This window comes from Carcharodon carcharias, chromosome 18, assembly GCF_017639515.1.
Source record: "Carcharodon carcharias isolate sCarCar2 chromosome 18, sCarCar2.pri, whole genome shotgun sequence".
In the NCBI taxonomy this organism is placed as follows: Eukaryota; Metazoa; Chordata; class Chondrichthyes; order Lamniformes; family Lamnidae; genus Carcharodon; species Carcharodon carcharias.
In genome coordinates this window covers 13123133-13144355 of record NC_054484.1, presented here as the reverse complement: position 1 = coordinate 13144355, position 21223 = coordinate 13123133, and the positions used below count along the sequence as shown (strand labels likewise).

Sequence of the window (21223 nt, the reverse complement as noted above, 5' to 3'; positions counted from 1 at the left end):
AAAGTTGCTCTAACCGTTTTATGATTCAAATTCCACAACAGTATAGAGCCAACACTCCAGAGTGCAATACTGAGGGGGCTGCTGCATTGTCAGAGGCACGGTCTCTCGAATGGGACGTCAGACTGAAGCCTTCTCTGCTCTCTCAGATCCCATGCGACTGTTCTGAAGGTGGGCAGGGGAGTTTTCCCAGGTGCACTGCCCAATATTTATCTCTCAGTCGAAATCTGACTGCCGAGGTTGCAAGGGATCAATGCCCTGGGAGGAGCCGTAGAATGATAACAGCACAGAAGACCATTCTGCCCAACTTACCTGTGCGAGCTCCTTGAAAGCGTTACCCAATTAGTTTCCACTACCCTGTAGATTTTCCAAAATTCAGGTCGTTTCTTTTGAAAATTATAATTGAACCTGCTTGCACCACCCTTTCAGACAGGGAATTCCAGATCATCGTAACTCGCTGCTTTGTTCCTTTTAAGGAATCCCTCTCACCCAGTTCTTTCACCAATTGCCTCCGTCCCCAGTTATCTTCAGCCTTTGTTCTCTGCTCGTCAATCCTTCTGCCAATGGGAAACAGTTTTACTTTCTTGACTTGATTAAAGCCACTCGTGATGTTGAACGCCTCTATCAAAAAAATGCCCTTAACCTGCTCTGCACTAAGGAGAACAATCCCAGCCTTTCCAGACTCTCTGCATAACTGGAGTCCCCCATCCCTGGTACCGTTCTAGTAAATCTCCTCTGCACCACCTTCAAGGCCTTGACATCCCTCCTGAAGCGTATGCCCCCAGAATTGGGGTACAGTCTACCACACCTCCCCCCCGACCCCCCACCCCCCGCCTCCAATCAGCCGAGCCCGAACCTCTAATTGATTAAAAAAAAAGTACAACACACCCTCCTTTTCAAACTTAAAGACCGCCCTAATTTACTTTTTTTTTCTCTCTGCCGGAAGTGGTCTTCGAAGATCTCGCGCAAGAACTGGAGAAGAAGGACTCTCTGGCCTCGGAGCTACACGTGCGCTACATCGCCATTGAGCAGCTCTTCAAGAACCGTGCCAAACTGCCCTGGCTGCGGCTGGGACGTGGAGGGTTCAAACCCAGCGCTCCCCTCGACAACTGACCCGCTGACTGCTTAAAACCACAGATCAGAAATCAGCTTTCCAAAAAAAAAAAGAAAACCACCCAACAGTGTTATATTGAACTCAGCTGTGGGGACTATTTTGTACGTTATTTTACATCTATATTTACAAAAGAAAAAAAAATTAACTTATTTTACATACTTATTTAGATCGATTTTTGTGTTCTTTTTTTAAAAGACGACTTTTTTTTTTGAAACCCTGTGTGATTATCCAAACCTTTTTTTTTATTGGACTGGTGGATCCCGGAATCTCCGAGAGGATTCACTGTATTACCAAATGTAATTTGAGAAAATTTTGTATTCGAGTTAACAAGAGTTTTATTGGGTTTCTCGCTGGCTAGATATACGGCCCAAATGTATCGTCCAAGTGGCCAAGGTCTGAAGCTTGGTCCCTGATTTGTACTCGAGTTGCTGGAGGGGTGGGAGGGGGAGGTGGGGAGGGTGGGGAGCTGATGAGCAGGCTAAAGTTCCAGGACTGATTGCCATCTGGGTGTCCTCCGTCAATCCTTAGCACCACCACCCCCCACCGCTCCCCCCACCCCCCCTCATTTGCTGGAAGGTGTGGTGGTGACAAGGTTGGGAATGGGCTGTGACGCACACTGCAGTTGAATGGCCTGTTGCCACTCGCTTTCGAGCTTCGTAGGTTGGAGATCAACGACTTGAGACCACCCCCCACCCCCGGGGGAACCACGGGTTTGGGAATATTTAACTAGGCGTTAGTTTTGTTTATGCTGTTCTTGGTTTGCAAGTCTCCCGATCAGTGAGACTGATGCCAGGGTCGATTATGTCGGCCTTACTGGTACAAGCTTTGTATGTGTATTCAGGAACAATGCAGTCAGTACTATTCTGACCCTTCTGTAAAAAGGGGCAGTCACAGAATGCAGATGACGCCTGGCGCATTTAACATTCCGCTCACGCTCCAAGTTTCGTGTTGGTGTGGAGCTGTGCTCACCAAACTGTGTAAGTGGACAGTGAAGGTGCAAAGGGAAACTCTCTCCAGTTAGCTCTTGGACATGTCGATCGCACAGTGTGTGAAGCAGAGGCAGAATACGCAGGGCTTAATAACCAGAGCCTGCAGAATGGATAGAGAAAGAGTTGGATTTAGATTCCGTGATCTCGTCTCTTTCACGACCTTTGGACATCCCAAAGCACTTCACAGCCAATTAAGCACTTTGAACTGTAGCCCTTGTTTTGTTTTTTTGGGTAGGGAATTTGCGCAGCAAGGGAGCAGGGTGAGTCTGTATTGGGCACCAGGTCCGTTTCGAAGGGTATCCCAGTTTTATTTGGGGATTTTTATCAGGTTGCGCTGACTGCTTGGGTGGTTCTGAGGGGTAGTGCAGTGCAGGGATCAGTGAGTGGGGGTGTCAGGGAGAATTTTCCTGGCCTTCATCCCTCTCTCCATGTTGTGCTGCAGAAACTGCTGTCAGCTTTTGCGGCCAGTCCCCCTCAGTGCAGCGAAATGTGTTCCACCTCACTGACCAGTCTGCAAACAGTGACTCGGAGGGAGCTAGCGATCGTGCCGGTGGTCGGAGCGGGTCACCATGCCGTACCTGGGTTACCTCCATCGCCTATTAGCTGTTGGCACACAGAAACGAGGTAGAAGCGTAGAAGTTAGGCCATTCGGCCCCTTGTGTCTGTGCTGGCCCTCTGAAGGAGCAATTCGCCTCGAGCTGCTCTCCTGCCTTCTCCCCGTAACCCTGCACGTTTTCCCTTTGCAGGTTATCACCCAATTCCCTCTTGAAAGCCTCGATTGAACCAGCCTCCACCACCATCTCGGGCAGTGCGTTCCAGACCCCAACCACTCGCTGCCTGAGAGTTTATCCTCATGTTGCCGTTGCTTCTTTTTGCCAGTCACCTTAAATCAGCGCGCTCTGGTTCTCCATCCTTCCGCCAGTGGGAACGGTTTCTCCCTGCCTGCTCTGTCCAGTCCTACCATGGGTTCTGAACACCTCTCGACCTGCTCCCAAGGAAACCGGTCCCATCTCCTCCCATCTATCCACGTAACTGAAAAGGTCCAGATCGGCCGTGATCTACTGGATTGGCGGGGGTGGGGGGGAGGCTGGAGGAGCTGAATGGCTTCCTTCTGTTCCGAGTTGTGGTTGCTAAGTGATGCCCAACTCGAAAAGAGAGGAGCTCCACAAAGCAGGCACTGGTGGGGGGAGAATCCAGCCCAAAAAGACAGGCGAGTGAGTGACCTATTTCTGCCACCTGCTGAGACTCAGCCCTTTTAGAAAACTCTTGCACCATGTAAGCTTCTGGCCAGCCTGTTAAGTCACTGCAGTACTGAGTTTGGCACTTCAATGTTCCTTTTATGTGTGAAAGTAATGTAGGTAAATTATTTGTGTAGCGACTCTGTACAGTGTTAAGTGTGGGTGGGAAGGATGGTCCGTAGATATTCCTGTAGGGATTTGATGCAGAGAATCTCCTGTATTCCAAAATGCAGGTGAAATGCTGCGGATGCTGGAAACCTGAAATAAAAACACGAAAATGCTGGAAACGCTCAGCAGGTGAGGCAGCATCTGTGGGAGAGAGAAACAGCATTTAAGCTCTCGGCTTGATAACCTTTCCTGAAAAATGTAAACTCGCTGGCGTTCCCTCCCACAGGTGCTGCCTGACCTGCTCAGTACTTGCCAGCACACTTTGGTTTCTCTCTGTAACTTATTTTCGAGGATTTTGATCTGAATCTATAAGCATTGAGGTTTTTTTTTTTAATCAACGTGTTTTATATCGTGACAACCACGAGGGTTGAGTGACTTCAAGATGCAACGTTTTCCCTATGCTAGGGCACTCAAATCCATTTGCAGTGGATCTTAGCTCTGCTGAATTGAAATCCCTCATGAGGATGGGTGGTGAATGCAGCGACTGTAGTGTGTGTGTCCTTTTGGATTAGGTTAATAGTGCAAATACTTGGATGCCTTAATCAGCTCTCATTGTCCAAGAACCTGACACTATCAGGGATTAATCGAAGCCCAGCCTGTTTGTGTATCTCTTTTTTTTTAAACAGACTGTCAAATTAGTGTTCACATTTCCAGTTATCCTTCTGGGGATTGTCCTGTCTCTATAATCGTGCGCGATTTCCTCTGACCTTTTTATCGGTCTGAATTATCACTCGATTTTTTGCAGTGTTTGTTGCTGTTGCCCTGTGTCATTTCTAGGTCAGGTTTTGTTTTTTTTTATTTTGATACGATGGTGGATTTAAGTGGATAAATGTGCTGGGGCGGCACTGAGCCCCAGAGTGGTAATATCCCAGGCCACAGTGGTTTGGGCAGAGGGGGGTAACGTCTGTCGGCTGGGGAGGGTGGGGGGCCCAGCCTGTGTTTTAAAGGAACTTTACAAAAAAAAAAATCCCAGCCTTTTTTTGGCACATTGTCTTTTGGACTGTATAAAACAACCTCCTTACATTTCAGTGCAGGGTGAAATTTTGAATGCATCTCAATATTCTGAATCTCCTCCTCCGTTGGAAGCATTCTGCCAGCAAAGCCTTCTGAAGGAATAAAGCTGCCTAGGTTTTTCCAGAAGCCCTCCAGAAACTAGCTTTGGAGCGTGCTGTACTCTTCCTGCCATCTCCTGTTACTTCACTGCTTTTGAAACTACTGCCATTTCTCCCCAGTTTGTTTGGTCAGGATATTGCTGGGGTTTGTTAGGCCTGTGTTGACTAGGTTTTGGTTTAGGTTAAGCCACCTGTGTTGCCTGCTCCACAGGCTTTCTAAGGTTGCTCTCCTGCTGTTGGGGGACGATGTAATGACTTGCATCCCATCAGCCCCTACAAGTCTTTTTACACCTTGCGTTGTATAAAACAAAACTATGCTGGAGAATAGATTTTAAATAAAGAATATTTTCTTAGCCTGCCTCCGGTGTTTCTTTTTACATATGTTGAAGGCTCTTTGTTTTTCTTTTCACCCGATAGGTTTTATGAACGTACCATGTCCTGTCTCTCTCCTCCCCACCCCCAGGGTCACCTAAACACTGTGATTCTGAGGCTGATGGACCACAAGTTCAGTTCAGTCTCAACTGAGTCGGCCTGGGCCCTATGTTTAGTCTGGACCAAAATAAAAGACACTAGGAGAAGCTTGGTCAATGAGGTGTGTGTTGAGGACAGTCTTAAAGGGAGAGGGAGGTGTGGAGAGATTTAATGAGGGATTACCTGGGCCTGGGGCCTAGGCAGCTGAAGGCCTCGGAGGGTGGTGTGGCTGGAGGTAACAGAGGTAGACGGGCTGCCTATGGAGAGATTTTAAAAAAAACACTTCCACGGAACAAAGGTTTTAACCTGCTCTGCTGCTGCCCTCTGGTGGCATGTTTGTAATCTCAGTTACAGGAGTACAAACTTTTTCATTACAATGCATTCTTATAAAACTGATTTTTAAAATATATTATTTTACTCCACTTCCTCTATAATCCCAAATGCAGGATCAGATAGTTCGCTCCTAGAATCTTTTCTATGTTATATTTTTATTTGTGTTCCAATTGTTTAACTGTTTTTCATGGGAATTGCCTTTTCCTTACCCAGTGCTTTCAATATTTTTAGCTTTTTTTTAAAAAAAAAAATTGTAGTTCTTGTGGTGGGTTCAGGGGCAGGGTTAGAAAGTAGTGGGTGCGAGCCTAGAATTAGGTTAGCATTGCCTGATGCACCCTGCGATAAAATAGAACTGAAAGTCTGCCATCCTGTGGCACCACTTGGCACTACAGATAAAGATATTGTAAAAGAGCGGGAAGACGGTGAATTGTGACATGCTTTTTGTATGGAACTTTTAAGATGATAAAAACGACCCCCAAGGTGCTTCACGGGAGTGTTGTGAGACAAACGTTGACACCGGGCCAACAGTGGAGATCGTGGTGCAGGTGATTCAAATCTTGGGTCAAAGATGTCAGTTTTTTGAGGAACTCCATTGAAGAGCAGAGAAAAATGCCAGGGCTACCAGGGCTATGGCTCTCTATGTGGCTGAAAACTTAGCCTCTGCTAGTGTGATGAGGGAAGTGGGGCACGCACAAGGGCCACATGGCCTGAGGAATGCTAGACCTTAGAGGTTTGTACAGGCGGAGGGGATCAGGAGGATGGGGAGGGGTGAGGCTAGGGAGGGATTGAAAGCAAAGATGAGAACTTTAACATCGAGGTGTTGCTGGCCAGGAGCTCATGTAGGGTCAGTGAGCAAAAGGCTGGAGGGTGAACAGGACTTGCCAAAAGATCATTCTGCAAAGCCATTTGGCCAATTTTCATTCACCCACTGAGACATATCAAGGTCTCCCATTATCCTGGCATCCAATTAAACATCCAAATGTTTCTTAAATGATACCAGTGCTCTTGCCTTCAGTAGTCTTGGGTGGAAGTCTTCCACATGTTGATCGCTCGTGAGAAGTTTTGGACGATTGGTCAGTGTGAGGCTAGACCAGGCTAGTTGGTGCTTTTGGGCTGCACGATATCTGGGCCAGAGCAGCTGCTGGGATCAGAAAAAGATGGCGAGGGACAGAAAGAGAGTCACTTGCGTTAGCCAGGAAAACTCCCCTCCTCTTCTGGGACTGAGTGTTAGCCAACATCACATCTCCTCAACAAATAAATACCTGACCACTAATGCCACAGACAGTAACCTTTTTTTTTTAAGTGTTAGTTTAGCTCCCAAGCCTGAATTGGATGAAGTAGTTCTGGAAAAGTGTGTGAGTTTAGCTCCCATCATCATCTACAACCACTTGTTTAATTTAAAAACCATTTAATTGAAATAATACAGCTAAGCATCCAGAAGAGAAAACCTAGACCCTGCTGCAGCAGGAAAAATAAAGACACAAGGACTGTGACCAGCTGATTTGGGGAAAGGTTCCTTCATTTGAGATTGTAACCAGGGAGCTTGCCTGAAACTTTAATCTGTCTGTCCTGGCACTGTGCACATCCAGGGTTATCTGCTTTTTACTATATGGTCATACAATCCATGTTAAATTTCAATCCCCTTGCTCGTTTTCCTATGCAAGTTGCTATGTACAGCAGGGCAAAGCAGCTCAATTGATTGGCGCTCCCTCCACTACAAGTGCATAATGGCAGCAGTGGGTACCATCTACAAGATGCACTGCAGCAACTCATCAAGGCTCCTTCAGCAGCACCTTCCAAACCCGTGACCTCTACCACCTAGAAGGACGAGAGCAGCAGATGCATGGGAACAAGTCTGGACGGGCAGACATTGTACGTCCCTGAGTTTAGGAAGTTGATGGATGATCTGACAGAGGTATTTAAAGCGATAAAGGTATTCGGTAAGATTGCAAGAACTATTGCCTCTGGTGAAGGAATAAGGGGACATCATTTTGAATGACCTGGTTTGAATTTTAAGAGGAAAATCAGGAAGCAATTCTTCATGGCGGGGTAGTGGAAATCTAGAACTCTCTCCCCGAAATAGCTGTGGATGCTAAAGGTTCATTGGAACCTTCAAGGCCGAAATGGATCGATTTTTGTTGGGTAAGGGAACTAAGGGGTAAGAAGTGGCTAATTGGAGTTGAAGTGTAGATCAGCCATGGTGGAACTGAATGGCGGAGCAAGCTCAAGGGGCTGAATGGCCTCTTCCTGTTCCTTAATGTACCAGCAAGGAAGTGATGGGTTCAGCTGCTGGGAAAGACAGAACTCCCTTTGGTCTCAGTGCCAGGAAGCTGCATGGTGAGGAGCAGGGCATTGATTCAGCTCTACACAAGGATGGTTTTCTACAAGCTGTTTAGTTGGGAACATGCCCTGGATTAATGGTGATGGTTGGTGAGCATATTGCACCAAGCAGTTACTGGTAGACACATTTCATTCCTTTGAGCCACAACTTTACAGGAAAATAACTTTTACAAGAAAGAAGATCAAAATTTACAGATGAGTTAGCGTTCTACATTACAATTGTACAGTACTGATTGGCTAGTTCTTATTCTCAAAGACAGATATTTCCATCTCCTACGCGTCCACTGCATGATTTGAAAATCACGAGCCAAAGTGTTTTGAACCATTTGCGAGTGATCCTTAACACCAGTGATCCTTCCAGATGCGATCCGCTTCCTCAAACGATGGACATCGAGTTATAGCCCCGGGATCTCTCTTCTGACCATTGCCAATTTTCCTGAAGAGAGGGAGACAGAGGGAGAGAGAGAGAGAGAGAGAGAGCATTGACTCAGCCAAGTCGCACGTAGAGAGAGACACGGAGAGGTCTTAAACTAAAACCCACCTGTGTGGGAGTGTGTAACATTGAAAGAGGGGCTGTCAAGGTCAGTAATGGAAGAATTTACTCCAACTCCGCCAGTCACCCAAGTGATTCTGCTTCTTCTGCCATGTATTTGTCCCATCAGCAAGTTAATGGCATCAAAAATTCCAATTGTGTCTTTGAAATCTTAAAGGCAGTTGAGGATTTAGAATCCTCATCTTTGTTTCCAAATCCCTCCTTGGCCTCACTCCTCCCCACCTCAGTAATCTCCTCCAGCCACACAACCCTCCAAGGTATCTAAACTCATCTAATTCTAGCCTCTGATTTTAGTCACTCCACTATTGACAGCTGTGCCTTTAGTTGCCTGGGCCCAAAGCTCTGGAATTCCCTCCCCTAAACCTACCCAGCCCTCTACTACTTGCTCCTCATGGAAGACGCTCCTTAAAACCTGCCTCTATGACCAAGTATTCAGTCACCTGACCTAATATTTTCCCCATATGCTGTGTCAAATTTTGTTTGATAATTGGGCTCCTGTGAAGTGCCTTAGGATGTTTTACTTAACACTAAAGATGGTATATAAATGCTAAACTTATGCATGCCAAGAAAAGTGGCTGAACAGCTTCCACCTCCACTGCCACAGATGAATATTGGGCCTGGCAAGACAGTGCCGAATATGGAAGTACACCAACGTGCAGGGCTCCCCAGCATGTTCGTTCTTTTGAGTCGGCGGTGACTCCGTTAGCTGGGTCATGACAGTCGAATGGATGTTGGCTGCATCCCCAAAGGCATGTTCTATGGTGAGCTTGCTTTAGGCATGAGGCCAATAGATTGTCCATGTCTACAATACAATGATATCCGCAAGCAAGTCTCCCAGTTGACCAGCATTGGTGTCGATGCTTGGGAAGTCCTTGCGGCTGACCGCAGTGCCTGGAAGCAAGCAGTCAGGAAGAGTGTAGAAAAAGCAGAGGATGAAAGAAATGATCAAATGGTGGAAAAGGGAGCCTCCTGGAAGGGAAAAAAAACACCAGTTGAGCTCTGGCCAATAGTATTCATCTGTGCCAGCTGCAGAAGGGACTGCCAGTCACAAATCGGCCTCTACAGCCACAACAAATGATGCTTATTTTATTCGTTCACGAGATGCGGCTGTCGCTGGCAGGGCCATCATTTATTGCCCATCCCTAATTTCCCCGAGGTGGTGGAGTTGAACTGCCTTCTTGAACCGTTGCAGTCCATGTGGTGTAGGGAGGAAGTTCCAGGATTTTGACCCAGCGACACTGAAGGGACGGCGATATATTTCCAAGTCAGGATGGTGAGTGGCTTGGAGGGGAACTTGTAGGTGGTGGTGTTCCAATGTATCTGCTGCCCTAATCTTTCTAGGTGGTAGAGGTCACAGGTTTGGAGGGCACTGTTGAAGGAGCCTTGGTGAGTTTCTGCAATGCATCTTGTAGATGGTACACACTGCTGCTACTGTGCATTGGTGGTGGAGGGAGTGAATGTTTGTGGATGGTGTTTCAATCAAGCGGGCTGCCTTGTCCTGGATGGTGTCCAGCAGTTAGAGTGTTGTGGGAGCTGCACTCATCCAGGCAAGGGGAGAGTATTCTCTCACCCTCCTGACTTGTGCCTTGTAGATTGTGAACAGGCTTTGGGGAGTCAGAAGGTGAGTTACTCGTCGCATGATTCCTAGCCTGCTCTTGGAGTCACAGTATTTCTATGGCTAGTCCAGCTCAGTTTCTGGTCAACGGTAACCCCCAGGATGCTAATAGCGGGGAATTCAGTGATGGTAATGCCATTGAATGTCAAGGGGAGATGTTTAGATTCTCTCTTGTTGAAGATGGTCATTGCCTGGCACTTGTGTGGGGTGAATGTTACTTGCCACTTGTCATCCACAAACATTCACTCCCTCCACTACCACTACAGTAGCAGCAGTGTGTACCATCTACAAGATGCACTGCAGAAATTCACCAAGGCTCCTTCGACAGCACCATCCAAACCCACGACCACTACCATCTAGAAAGACAAGGGCAGCAGACACATGGGAACACCACCACCTGAAAGTTCCCCTCCAAGCCACTCACCATCCTGACTTGGAAATATATCGCCGTTCCTTCACTGTTGCTGGGTCAAAATCCTGGAACTCCCTCCCTAAAAGCACTGTGGGTGTACCTACACCACATGGACTGCAGCGGTTCAAGAAGGCAGCTCACCATCACCTTCTCAAGGGCAATTAGGGGTGGGTAATAAATGCTGCCCTAGCCAGTGATGCCCACACCCCATAAGTACATTCTTTTTAAAAGCCCAAGCCTGGATATTGTCCAGATCTTGCTGCATTTGGTCATGGACTGCTTCAGTATCAGAGGAGTCATGAATGGTGTTGAACATTGTGCAATCATCAACAAACATCCCCACTTCTGACCTTATGATGGAGGGAAGGTCATTAATGAAGCAGCTAAAGATGGTTGGGCTGAGGACACTATCCTGAGGAACTCTTGCAGTGATATCTTGGGACTAAGATGATTGACCTCCAACATCCACAACCATCTTCCTGTGTGCTAGGTATGACTCCAACTAGTGGAGAGTTTCTCTCCCTGATGCCCATTGACCCCAGTTTTGCTAGGGCTCCTTGATACCACAACCAGTCAAATGCTGCCTTGATTTCAAGGGCAGTCACTCTCACCTCACAAGTTCAGCTCTTTTGTCCATTCTTGGATCAAGACTGTAATGAGGCCAGGAGCTCAAATTGCGCATCAGTGAGCAGGTTATTACTGAGTAAGTGCCGCTTGATACCACTGTCAAAGACCCCTTCCCATCACTTTGCTGATGATCAAGAGTAGACTGACGGGGCGGCAATTGGCCGGGTTGGATTTGTCCGGCTTTTGGTGGACAGGACAAACCTGGGCAATTTTCCAGAGTGTTATAATTGTACTGGAACAGCTTGGCTAGGGGTTCGGCTAGTTCTGGGGCACAAGTCTTCAGTGCTATTGCGGGAATGTTGTCAGGGCCCATAGCCTTTATAGTATCCAGTGCCTTCAGCTGTTTCTTGATATCATGTGGAGTGAAGTGAATTGACTGAAGACTTCCATCTGTGATGCTGGGAACCTCAGGAGGAGACCGAGATGGATCATCCACTCGGCACCTCTGGCTGAAGATTGTTGCAAATGCTTCAGCCCTGTCTTTTGCACTGACATGCTGGGCTCCTCCATTATTGAGGATGGGGATGTTGGTGGAGCCTCCTCCTCCAGTTCATTCAATACAGAAGTGACATACACTCCAGGCGCAGCCCATAGTCTCCTGAGACAGATGGATGCCATCAGAGATAAATGCAAGTTGTTGCATGTGGCATTTGTTGGACACCCCCACAAACTGAGCAATTTAATACACAAGTCAGGCGTTAAAAGTAAACCGACAGATGACCAAAGGGTTGCTGTTTATGCTGTACTCACTGAATAACATTTCAATATGTCTACTGTAGCAGGATTGTTTTGATCTTGTGTCCTCTTCAAAGAAGCTAAGCTCCATTTCAAAGCAATACCACATGTATGCCAGGCAGCGTCTTAGCATAGTCACCTGTCTACCTCAATGTACGTCTGTGGGGGGAGGGGCTTCTTCGAGAGGTGAAGTGCCCACATTATGTTCCTCTTTCAGGATTCTCAAAAGGAGACCGATGTCTAAAACGTGTAATTATATTATAGGTGTTGTTAAAACAAAAGCTAATCTTTCTTTTAAATGGACACAAAAAGCCTTAAAAATGGCCTCCAAAAGGCCCCTGATCTTTTACAACTGTAATGTTTGCCAAGCTTCTAGAAGGCTCCACGTAGATTGCGAACAGATATACCCAGACATGCGAAGACATTTGAAATTCAATGTGCATTTCCACAGCAGTAAACAGAAACTCATTGACAGTCAATTAAAAACTAAGATAAAAGCAAAAAACTGCGGATGCTGGAAATCCAAAACAAAAATAAAAATACCTGGAAAAACTCAGCAGGTCTGACAGCATCTGCGGAGAGGAACACAGTTAACGTGTCGAGTCCATATGATTTTGAGTTTTGAGCTGTTTTAAAATCTGGCTGGGAACAGCCATTTTGTACAGAGCCCCAGGAAGAGATATCATCAGAGAGGGTTCTTGGCCAAGGGAGGGCAAAGAGGAAGGCATTCAGAAATGAGCAGCTATTCTGCTGAAAGAGTCCAGGCAATCTGCAAATCCCATAAGCACAGAACTAGTGAGGAACAAGAAACCTTTCTCTACCTCCCAAAAACCTGCTGCCCCACTAAGTCCACCTACAAAGGTAACCTCTGACCATTCCGACTACAGAAGCCATCGCAGCTGCTGAACACAACTCTCCAACTTCAACCCTTCACTCCAGGCAACCAACGCTTCAACTGCAAGCTAAGAGACTGCAATACCACCTTAAAGGACTGAACTGAGTTTATCTTTATAAGTATCTTACATCCTTATTTGCATTTACTCTTAGTATGTGTTTAGTTAGTAACTTTGTTCATTTTGCTTAAGTAAGTTACAGCAGCATTTTGTAATAAACTTACCTTTGTCTTGTTTAAGGCTATAACTTTGTGGCTGGTTGTTTTGAAACTGAACCACTCGCAAGTTAAAAAGGGCTACATACAAACACACACAAACTCTCTTCGTTCATAGACCACTTTAAGGAAATACCATTTACGTCATTGTGACACTGAGGTTGAACTTTTCCAAAACAGTTGTGTGCAAATTAAGATTTCTTTCCCTCTGTCTTCTAATGCTTCTATGTAACTCTATTCCTTGTACATAAATACAACTATGTTTTAGCCTGAATGATAAAATATGACAATGTGACATTTTATAGAGTAGATGGTGCAATTTCGAAGGTGAATTTTGTGGTGAAAGGTTAACTGTTAGCACTGAGACATGCGATGCCAAGCCACAGTACACTTGATAGGGTAGATGGTAAGAGGCTGATTCCTCTGGCTGCAGAGACTAGGATTAGGGGGAACAAGGTCTTAGTAAAAGGGGTCAGCTAGTTAGGACTGAGATGAGGAGAAATTTCTTCATTCACTGGGGGTTGTGAATCTTTGGAATTCTCTACCCCAGAGAGCTGTGGATGCTCAGTTGTTGAGAATATTCAAGACAGAGATTGATAGATTTTTGGGAATAAAGACATATGGCAATAGGGTGCGAAAGGGGAGTTGAGGTTAAGGATCACCCATGATCTGATTTTAAGGTAAAAGTGAGATTATAAAGTAAAAGCAGGTCTGCTTACGGAAATCTGAACGAATAAGCTGAGAGAATGTCCTAAGTAGAACACAATCCTCCCTACCCACATCTAGCTCATCATCTTGTGAGAATCATTCAATTAGTAATGATCAATACTCAGGATTGGCACACCATCCATCCATCACCTTAAACATTCATCCCCTCCATCACTGTGGCACACAGTGGCTACCATGTGTACCGTCTACCACATGCACTGCAGCGCTTGCCGAGGCCCCTTCAAAAGTGCCTCTGTCCCAAAGATGTGTAAGCCATGAATTTGAAACTCTGCTGCTTGTCTCCAAGCAGAGTCCTTGATGGGGTTATTAGCTTAGCTGTAACTGTTGGTTTACTGGTAATTAAACTGTCACCACCACAGGGCAGCAAATCACAATACTTATTAGTCGCACCAACAACTACTTGCCTTTAAATTGCACCTTCAACATACTGTAAACATCCCAAAGCACATCAAAGGAGCATTATTAGATAGAAATGGGCATCAAGCCAAAAAAGGACACATTAGGAATGGTGATCAAAAGCTGAGCTGTAAGGAGGATCATTAATTGTTTTAAATTCTTTCGTAGGATGTGGGTGTCTCTGGCAAGGCCATCATTTGTTGCCCATCCCTAATTGCCCTTGAACTGAGTGGCTTTCTAGGCACTTAAGAGTCAACCACATTGCTGTGGGTCTGAAGTTATATGTAGGCCCAGACCCGGTAAGCACAGGTTTCCTTCCCTAAAGGACAAGCGTGAACCAGATGGGTTTTTACAACAATTGATGATAGTTGCCATGGTTACTATTACTGAGACTAGCTTTATATTCCAGATTTATTAATTGAATTTAAACTCCACCAGCTGCCGTGGTGGGATTTGAACCCATGTCCCCAGAACCTGGAAATAATCAAATGGAACCGGTGAAATTCTGGTTCAAACTAAATGGGTCATGTCGTTCCAGATCATCCTACCCCCTCGTGTCTTTGTCAGAAAGTTGTTTGCAGCCAATAAACTACTTTTTGAAATGTCGTCACCGTTGTAATATGGATGACACGGCAGCCAAGTTGTGTACAGTAAGATCCCACAAACCGCAACGGAAATAATCTTAGTTCAGGGATAGATATTGGCCCCAACACTGTGGATGACACCCCTGTTCTCCTAAATAGTGCCATGGGATCTTTTACACCCACCTGACAGGGTAGACGGGGTCTCGGTTTAACAACAACTATTCAGATTTGTGTTGCGTCTTTAACATAATGAAACGTCCTAAGGCATTGCACAGGAGCATTATAAAACAAGGTACAACACTCAGCCACATAAGGAGATGTTACATCAGGTGACCAAAAGCTTGGTCAAAGAGGTCGTTTTGAGGAGTCTTAAAGGAGGAAAGTGAGGTAGAGAGGTGGTCTGGAGGGAATTGTAGAGCTTGGGGTCTACGCAACTGAAAGTATGGCTCCCAATGGTGGAGCAGTTAAAATTGGGAATGTACAATAGGTCAAAATTTGAGGAGCGCAGATATCTCAGAGGGTTTTGGGGCTGGTGGAGATTACAGAGATAAGGACAAGGGAGGCCACAAAGGGATTTGAAAACAAAGATGAGAATTTTAAGATCAGGACATTACTTGACTGTGAGCCAATGTACGTCAGCGAGCACAGGGTTGATAGGGAAAGTTAAAACACAGAGAGCAGAGTTTTGGATGGCCTCAAGTTTACAGAGGATAATGTGTGGGAGACCAACCAGAAGAGCCAAATCTATCTAGGTAATGAAGATATGAGTGAGGGTTTCAGAGCAGAGGAGCTGGGATAGCGAAGATGTCGGGCTATGTTGCACATAAGTGGAAGCAGCTGGTCTTAATGATGGCATGAAGCTCATCTCAGGATCAAATGTGACACCAAGGTCGTGAACAGACTGGCTTGATCTCAGACTGTTACCAGGGAGAGGGATGGAGTTGGTAGCTAGGGAACAGGGTTTGGAGTGGCTTCAGTCTTCTCTATAATTAATTGGAGGAAACGTCCAGTATTGGACATTGGATAAGCAGTCTGATTATGTAGCAACAGTGGAGGGGGTTGAGGTGGGTGAGGCTGAGGTAGAGCTGGGTGCCTTAAGCTGTGCTTTTGGATGATGGGGGCAACATGTTGATGAGAAATAGGAGGAAGCCAAATATTGATTCATGCGGGACACCAGAGACAACACTGCAGGAGTAGAAGAGAAGCCATCGCAAGTGATTCTCTGGCTACAATTAGATAGATAAGAATAGAACCAGGTGAGAGCAGTCCCAGCAGCTGAACAATGGTGGAGAGGTGTAGGAGGATGGTGTGGTCACAGAATCGCACAGTGCAGATGAGGCCCTTTAGCCCATCGAGTCTGTACTGACACGTGAGAAACACCTGACCTACCTACCTAACCTCATTTACCAGCACTTGGCCCATAGCCTTGAATGTTATGATGTGCCAATTGCTCATCCAGGAATTTTTTAAATAATGTGAGGCAACCCGCCTCCACCAGCCTCCCAGGCAGTGCATTCCAGACCGTCACCACCTTCTGGGTAAAAAAGATTTTCCTCTCATCCCCCCTAAACCTCCTGCCCCTCACCTTGAACTTATGTCCCCTCGTGACTGACCCTTCAACTACAGGGAACAGCTGCTCCCTATCCATTCTGTCCATGCCCCTCTTAATCTTGCACACCTCAATCAGGTCGCTCCTCAGTCTTCTCTGCTCTAAGGAAAACAACTTAAGTTGTTCAGTTCTGTTGAAGGGTCATGAGGACTCGAAACGTCAACTCTTTTCTTCTCCGCCGATGCTGCCAGACCTGCTGAGTTTGTCCAGGTAATTCTGTTTTTGTCTAAGTCTATCCAACCTGTCTTCATAACTTCAATGTTTCATCCCAGGCAACATCCTGGTGAATCTCCTCTGCACACCCTCCAGTGCAATCACATCCTTCCTATAATGTGGTGACCAGAACTGCACACAATACTCCAGCTGTGGCCTCACCAAGGTTCTATACCACTCCAACATGACCTCCCTACTTTTGTAATCTATGCCTTGATTGATAAAGGCAAGTGTCCCATATGCCTTTTTCACCACCCCACTAACATGCCCCTCCATCTTCAGAGATCTATGGACACACACGCCAAGGTCCCTTTGTTCCTCAGAACTTCCTAGTGTCATGCCATTCATCGAATACTTCCTTGTCAAATTACTCTTTCCAAAGTGTAACACCTCACACTTTTCAGGGATAAATTCCATCTGCCACTTGTCTGCCCATTTGACCGTCCTATCTATATCTTTCTGTAGCCCAAGACACTCAACCATCTGGCCAATCTTTGTGTCATCCGCAAACTTAATAATCCTACCCCCCCACATAGTCATCCATGTCGTTTATATAAATGACCAATAATAGGGGACCAGCACAGATCCCTGTGGTACACCACTGGACACTGGCTTCTAGTCACTAAAGCATCCTTCTGTCATCACCCTCTGTCTCCTACAACTAAGCCAATTTTGAATCCACCTTATCATATTACCCAGTATCCCATGTGCATTTGCCTTCTTTATAAGTCTCCCATGTGGGATCTTGTCAAAGGCTTTGCTGAAATCCATATAAACTACAACAACTGCACTCCCCTCATCTACACACCTGGTCACGTCCTCAAAATATTCAATCAAATTTGTTAGGCATGACCTCCCTCTGACAAAGCCATGCTGACTATCACTGACCAAATCTTGCCTCTCCAAGTGGAGATAGATACTCTCCTTCAGAACTTTCTCCAATAGTTTCCCTACCACTGACGTGAGACTCACTGGCCTGTAGTTCCCTGGCTTATCTCTACAACCCTTTTTAAATAGCGGAACCACATTAGCTGTTCTCCAGTCCTCTGGCACCTCCCCTGTGGCCAGACAGGAATTAAAAATTTGGGTCAGAGCCCCTGCGATCTCCACCCTTGCCTCTCTCAGCAGTCTGGGACACAAATCATCCGGACCTGGAGATTTGTCCACCTTTAAGCCTGCCAACACCTCCAATACCTTGTCACTCCCAATATCAATTTGCTCAAGAACCTCGCAGTCTCTCTCCGAGTTCGATACCTTCATCCTCATTCTCTTGGATGTGAAGTATTCGTTCAACACTCTATCGATGTCCTCTGGCTCCACCCATAGATTACCCCCTTGGTCCCTTGTGGGCCCTACTCTTTCCCTGGTTATCCTCTTCCCATTGATATACTTATAGAATATTTTGGGATTTTCCTTACTTTTACCAGCCAAAGCTTTCTCATATCTCCTCTTTGCTCTCTTAATTGCTTTCTTAAGCTCCACCCTGCACTTTCTGTACTCCGCTAATGCCTCTGCTGATTTGCTTCCCTTGTACCTGCTAAAAGCCTCTCTTTTTCTTCTCATTGTATCCTGAATATCTCTAGTCATTCATGGTTCTCTGGGCTTGTTACTCTTTCCTATCACCCTAGAGCCTGTACCCTGCCCATTTCCTTTTTGAACACCCCCCACTGTTCCTCTGTAGATTTCCCCACAAGTAGCTGTTCTCAGTCTACCTTGGCTAGATCCTGCCTTATTTTACTAAAATCCACTCTCCCCCAATCCAAAACATTTTTTTGCAACTTGTCTATTTCTTTGTCCATAACAAGCTCAAACTGTACCATGTTGTGGTCGCTATCACTAAAATGCTCCCCCACTACCAGCTCAGCCACCTGTCCGGCTTCATTCCCCAGAATTAGGTCCAGCAATGCGCCGTCTCTTGTTGGACCCTCTACGTATTGACCTAAAAAGTTCTCCTGTACACATTTCAAGAAATCCACTCCATCCAAGCCCTTAACACTACGTCTATCCCAATTAATGTTGGGAAAGTTGAAATCACCTAATATAAGTACCCTATTGCTATTGTTTTTACACACCTCCGCAAATTGTGCACATATTTGCTCCTCAATTTCCCGCTGACTATCTGGGAGTCTATAATAAACACCTAACAATGTGGCTGTCCTTTATTCCTAAACTCTACCCACAAAGCTTCATTCGATGCCCCCTCCAAGATATCATCTCTCCTCACTGCAGTAACTGACTCCTTAACTAATAATGCAATGCCTCCTCCTCTTTTACCCCCTCCCCTGTCTCACCTGAAGATTCTATATCCCGGAATGTTGAATTGCCAATCCTGCTGCTCCCTCAACCACGTCTCAGTGATGGCTACTATATCACAATTCCACGTGTTAATCCTCATCCTTAACTCATCCGTTTTACCTGTAATACTCCTGGCATTAAGGTAGAGGCCATCCAGCCTTACCTTACTCCCTTGAAGCTTATTGCAGTTGTACTCCCTCTGACTTGATTGTTTTACTGTATGATGTGTCCCTATTCTGCTAACATTCTGTGTCCCCTCCCCCTGCCGAACTAGTTTAAACTCCTCCCAACAGCACCAGCAAACCTGCCCGCAAGGATGTTAGTCCCGCTCTGGTTCACATGCAGAACATGGTCAACCATGTCCAACCATGTCAAAGGCTGCAGACAGGTCAAGGAGGAAGAGGAGGGAAAATTTACCATTTACCATTACCAAGGATGCCATTTACGTCTAATACAACAGTGCCTCCACCAGTGCAGCACTCCCTCAGTACTGCACTGGCGTGTCAACCTAGATTTTGTGCTTTTGCCCTGACACTGAGCCGATGCTTTTTATCCCAATGCTATTGGTTGGATTCAGTCTCGAGTGAAATCATCTCCCAACACTGCAAACTGTGACTATTCTATTCCAGGAGGCTGATTGTGTCAATCTGGTGATCCAACTGCCAATTGATAACATCAGTCAGCCTTGAACCAGGAAACATTTGCATGAAGCAGACTGCATTCATCTTTATGCAAAGCAATTCAAATACATACAGGCCAAGATTGCCAACTCAAATTGGATGTACCTGATGATCACCTGTCAAACACTGCACTGAAATGGGCTAAAAGGTGGAGATGAAACAATAGATCGAAATAAATTTAAAAATTGGAGGGAAAAGAAAAAAATATGGTGTAAAGAAATTATAAATTATTGGAAAAAGGGGGATAGGAAAGGGGGTGGGGATGGAGGAGAGAGTTCATGATCTAAAATTGTTGAACTCAATATTCAGTCTGGAAGGCTGTAAAGTGCCTAGTCGGAAGATGAGGTACTGTTCCTCCAGTTTGTGTTGAGCTTCACTGGAACATTGCAGCAGGCCAAGGACGGACATGTGGGCATGAGAGCAGGGTGGTGTGTTGAAATGGCAAGTGACAGGGAGGTCTAGGTCATGCTTGCGGACAGACCGAAGGTGTTCAGCAAAGCAGTTACCCAGTCTGCGTTTGGTCTCTCCAATGTAGAGGAGACCGCATTGGGAACAGCGAATGCAGTAGACTAAATTGAGGGAAGTGCAAGTGAAGCACTGCTTCACCTGAAAAAAATGTTTGGGCCCTTGGACGGTGAGGAGGTAGGGAGAAGTAAAGGGGCAGGTGTTGCACCTTCTGCAGTTGCATGGGAAGTTGCTGGAGGGGATTGAGGTGAAGGGGGTGATGGAGGAGTGGACCAGGGTGTCCTGGAGGGAACGATCCCTGCGGAAAGCCACCGGGTGGAGGGGGGTGGGGGGTGAAGGGAAGATGTGTTTGGTGGTAGCATCATGCTGGGGTTGGCGGAGGATGATCCTTTGAACTTGGAGGCTGGTGGGGTGATAAGTAAGGACAAGGGGGACCCTATCATGGTTCTGGGAGGGAGAGGAAGATGCGAGGGCAGATGCACGGGAGATGGACTGGACACGGTTGAGGGCCCTGTCAACCACCGTGGGTGGAAAACCTCGGTTAAGAAAGAAGGAAGACATGTCAGAGGAATTGTTTTGGAAAATGGCATCATCAGAACAGATGCGACGGAGATGAAGGAACTGAGAGAACGGGATGGAGTCCTTCAGGAAGCGGGGTGTGAGGCGCTGTAGTCGAGGTAGCTGTGGGAGTCGGTAGGCTTGTAATGAATATTGGTGGACAGTCTATCACCAGAAATTGAGACAGAGAGGTCAAGGAAGGGAAGGGAAGTGTCAGAGATGGACCATGTGAAAATGATGGAGGGATGGAAATTGGAAGCAAAATTAATAAATTTTTCACAGATCCAGACGAGAGCATGAAGCCGAACTGAAGCAGTCATCGATGTACTGGAGAAAGAGTTGTCTGAGGGGTGCCTAAGTAGGACTGGAACAAGGAATGTTCCACATACCCCATAAAGAGACAGGCATAGCTGGGGCCCATGCGGGTACCCATAGCCACACCTTTTATTTGGAGGAAGTGAGAGGAGTTTAAGGAGAAATTGTTCAGTGAGAGAACAAGTTCAGTCAGACAGAGGACAGTAGTGGTGTGTGGGGATTGTTTGGGCCTCTTTTCGAGGAAGAAGCAGAGAGCCCTCAGACCATCCTGGTGGGGGATGGAGGTGTAGAGGGATTGGACATCCACGGTGAAGAGGCAGCGGTTGGAAATTGTTGATATGATGTAAGGCGTGAGAGGAATCGCAGATGTAGGTGGGAAGAGACTGGACAAGAGGAGAGAGAATGGAGTCAAGATAGCAAGAATTGAGTTCCATGGGGCAGGAACAGGTTAACATGATCAGTCTGCCGGGACAGTCCTGTTTGTGGATTTTGGGTAGGAGGTAGAAGCGAGGGTGGGAGACAATGAGTTTGAAAGCTGTGGAGGGAAGATCTCCAGAGGAGATGAGG

At 46.3% G+C, this 21223-nt stretch overlaps 2 protein-coding genes across 7 annotated transcripts in view; one reads left to right on the top strand and one right to left on the bottom strand.

The window, feature by feature from the left end:
- The window catches only part of c18h21orf91 (chromosome 18 C21orf91 homolog), a 47927-nt gene extending 42952 nt beyond the window's left edge, over window positions 1–4975 (top strand). For 5 of the 6 annotated variants that reach the window (XM_041211787.1, XM_041211783.1, XM_041211784.1 and 2 more), the window contains one exon: window positions 944–4975. In XM_041211787.1, the coding sequence (XP_041067721.1) occupies window positions 944–1110 (167 nt within the window). In that variant the 3' untranslated portion in view covers window positions 1111–4975. The remainder of the gene's footprint in view (window positions 1–943) is intronic. The other variant, XM_041211782.1, reaches the window with a different exon arrangement.
- A 1838-nt stretch (window positions 4976–6813) lies between these two features.
- Window positions 6814–21223, bottom strand: part of cxadr (CXADR Ig-like cell adhesion molecule) — a 104570-nt gene continuing 90160 nt past the window's right edge. Inside the window, exon 8 of the mRNA XM_041211081.1 lies at window positions 6814–8198. Within this exon, the coding sequence (XP_041067015.1) occupies window positions 8139–8198 (60 nt within the window). The 3' untranslated portion in view covers window positions 6814–8138. The remainder of the gene's footprint in view (window positions 8199–21223) is intronic.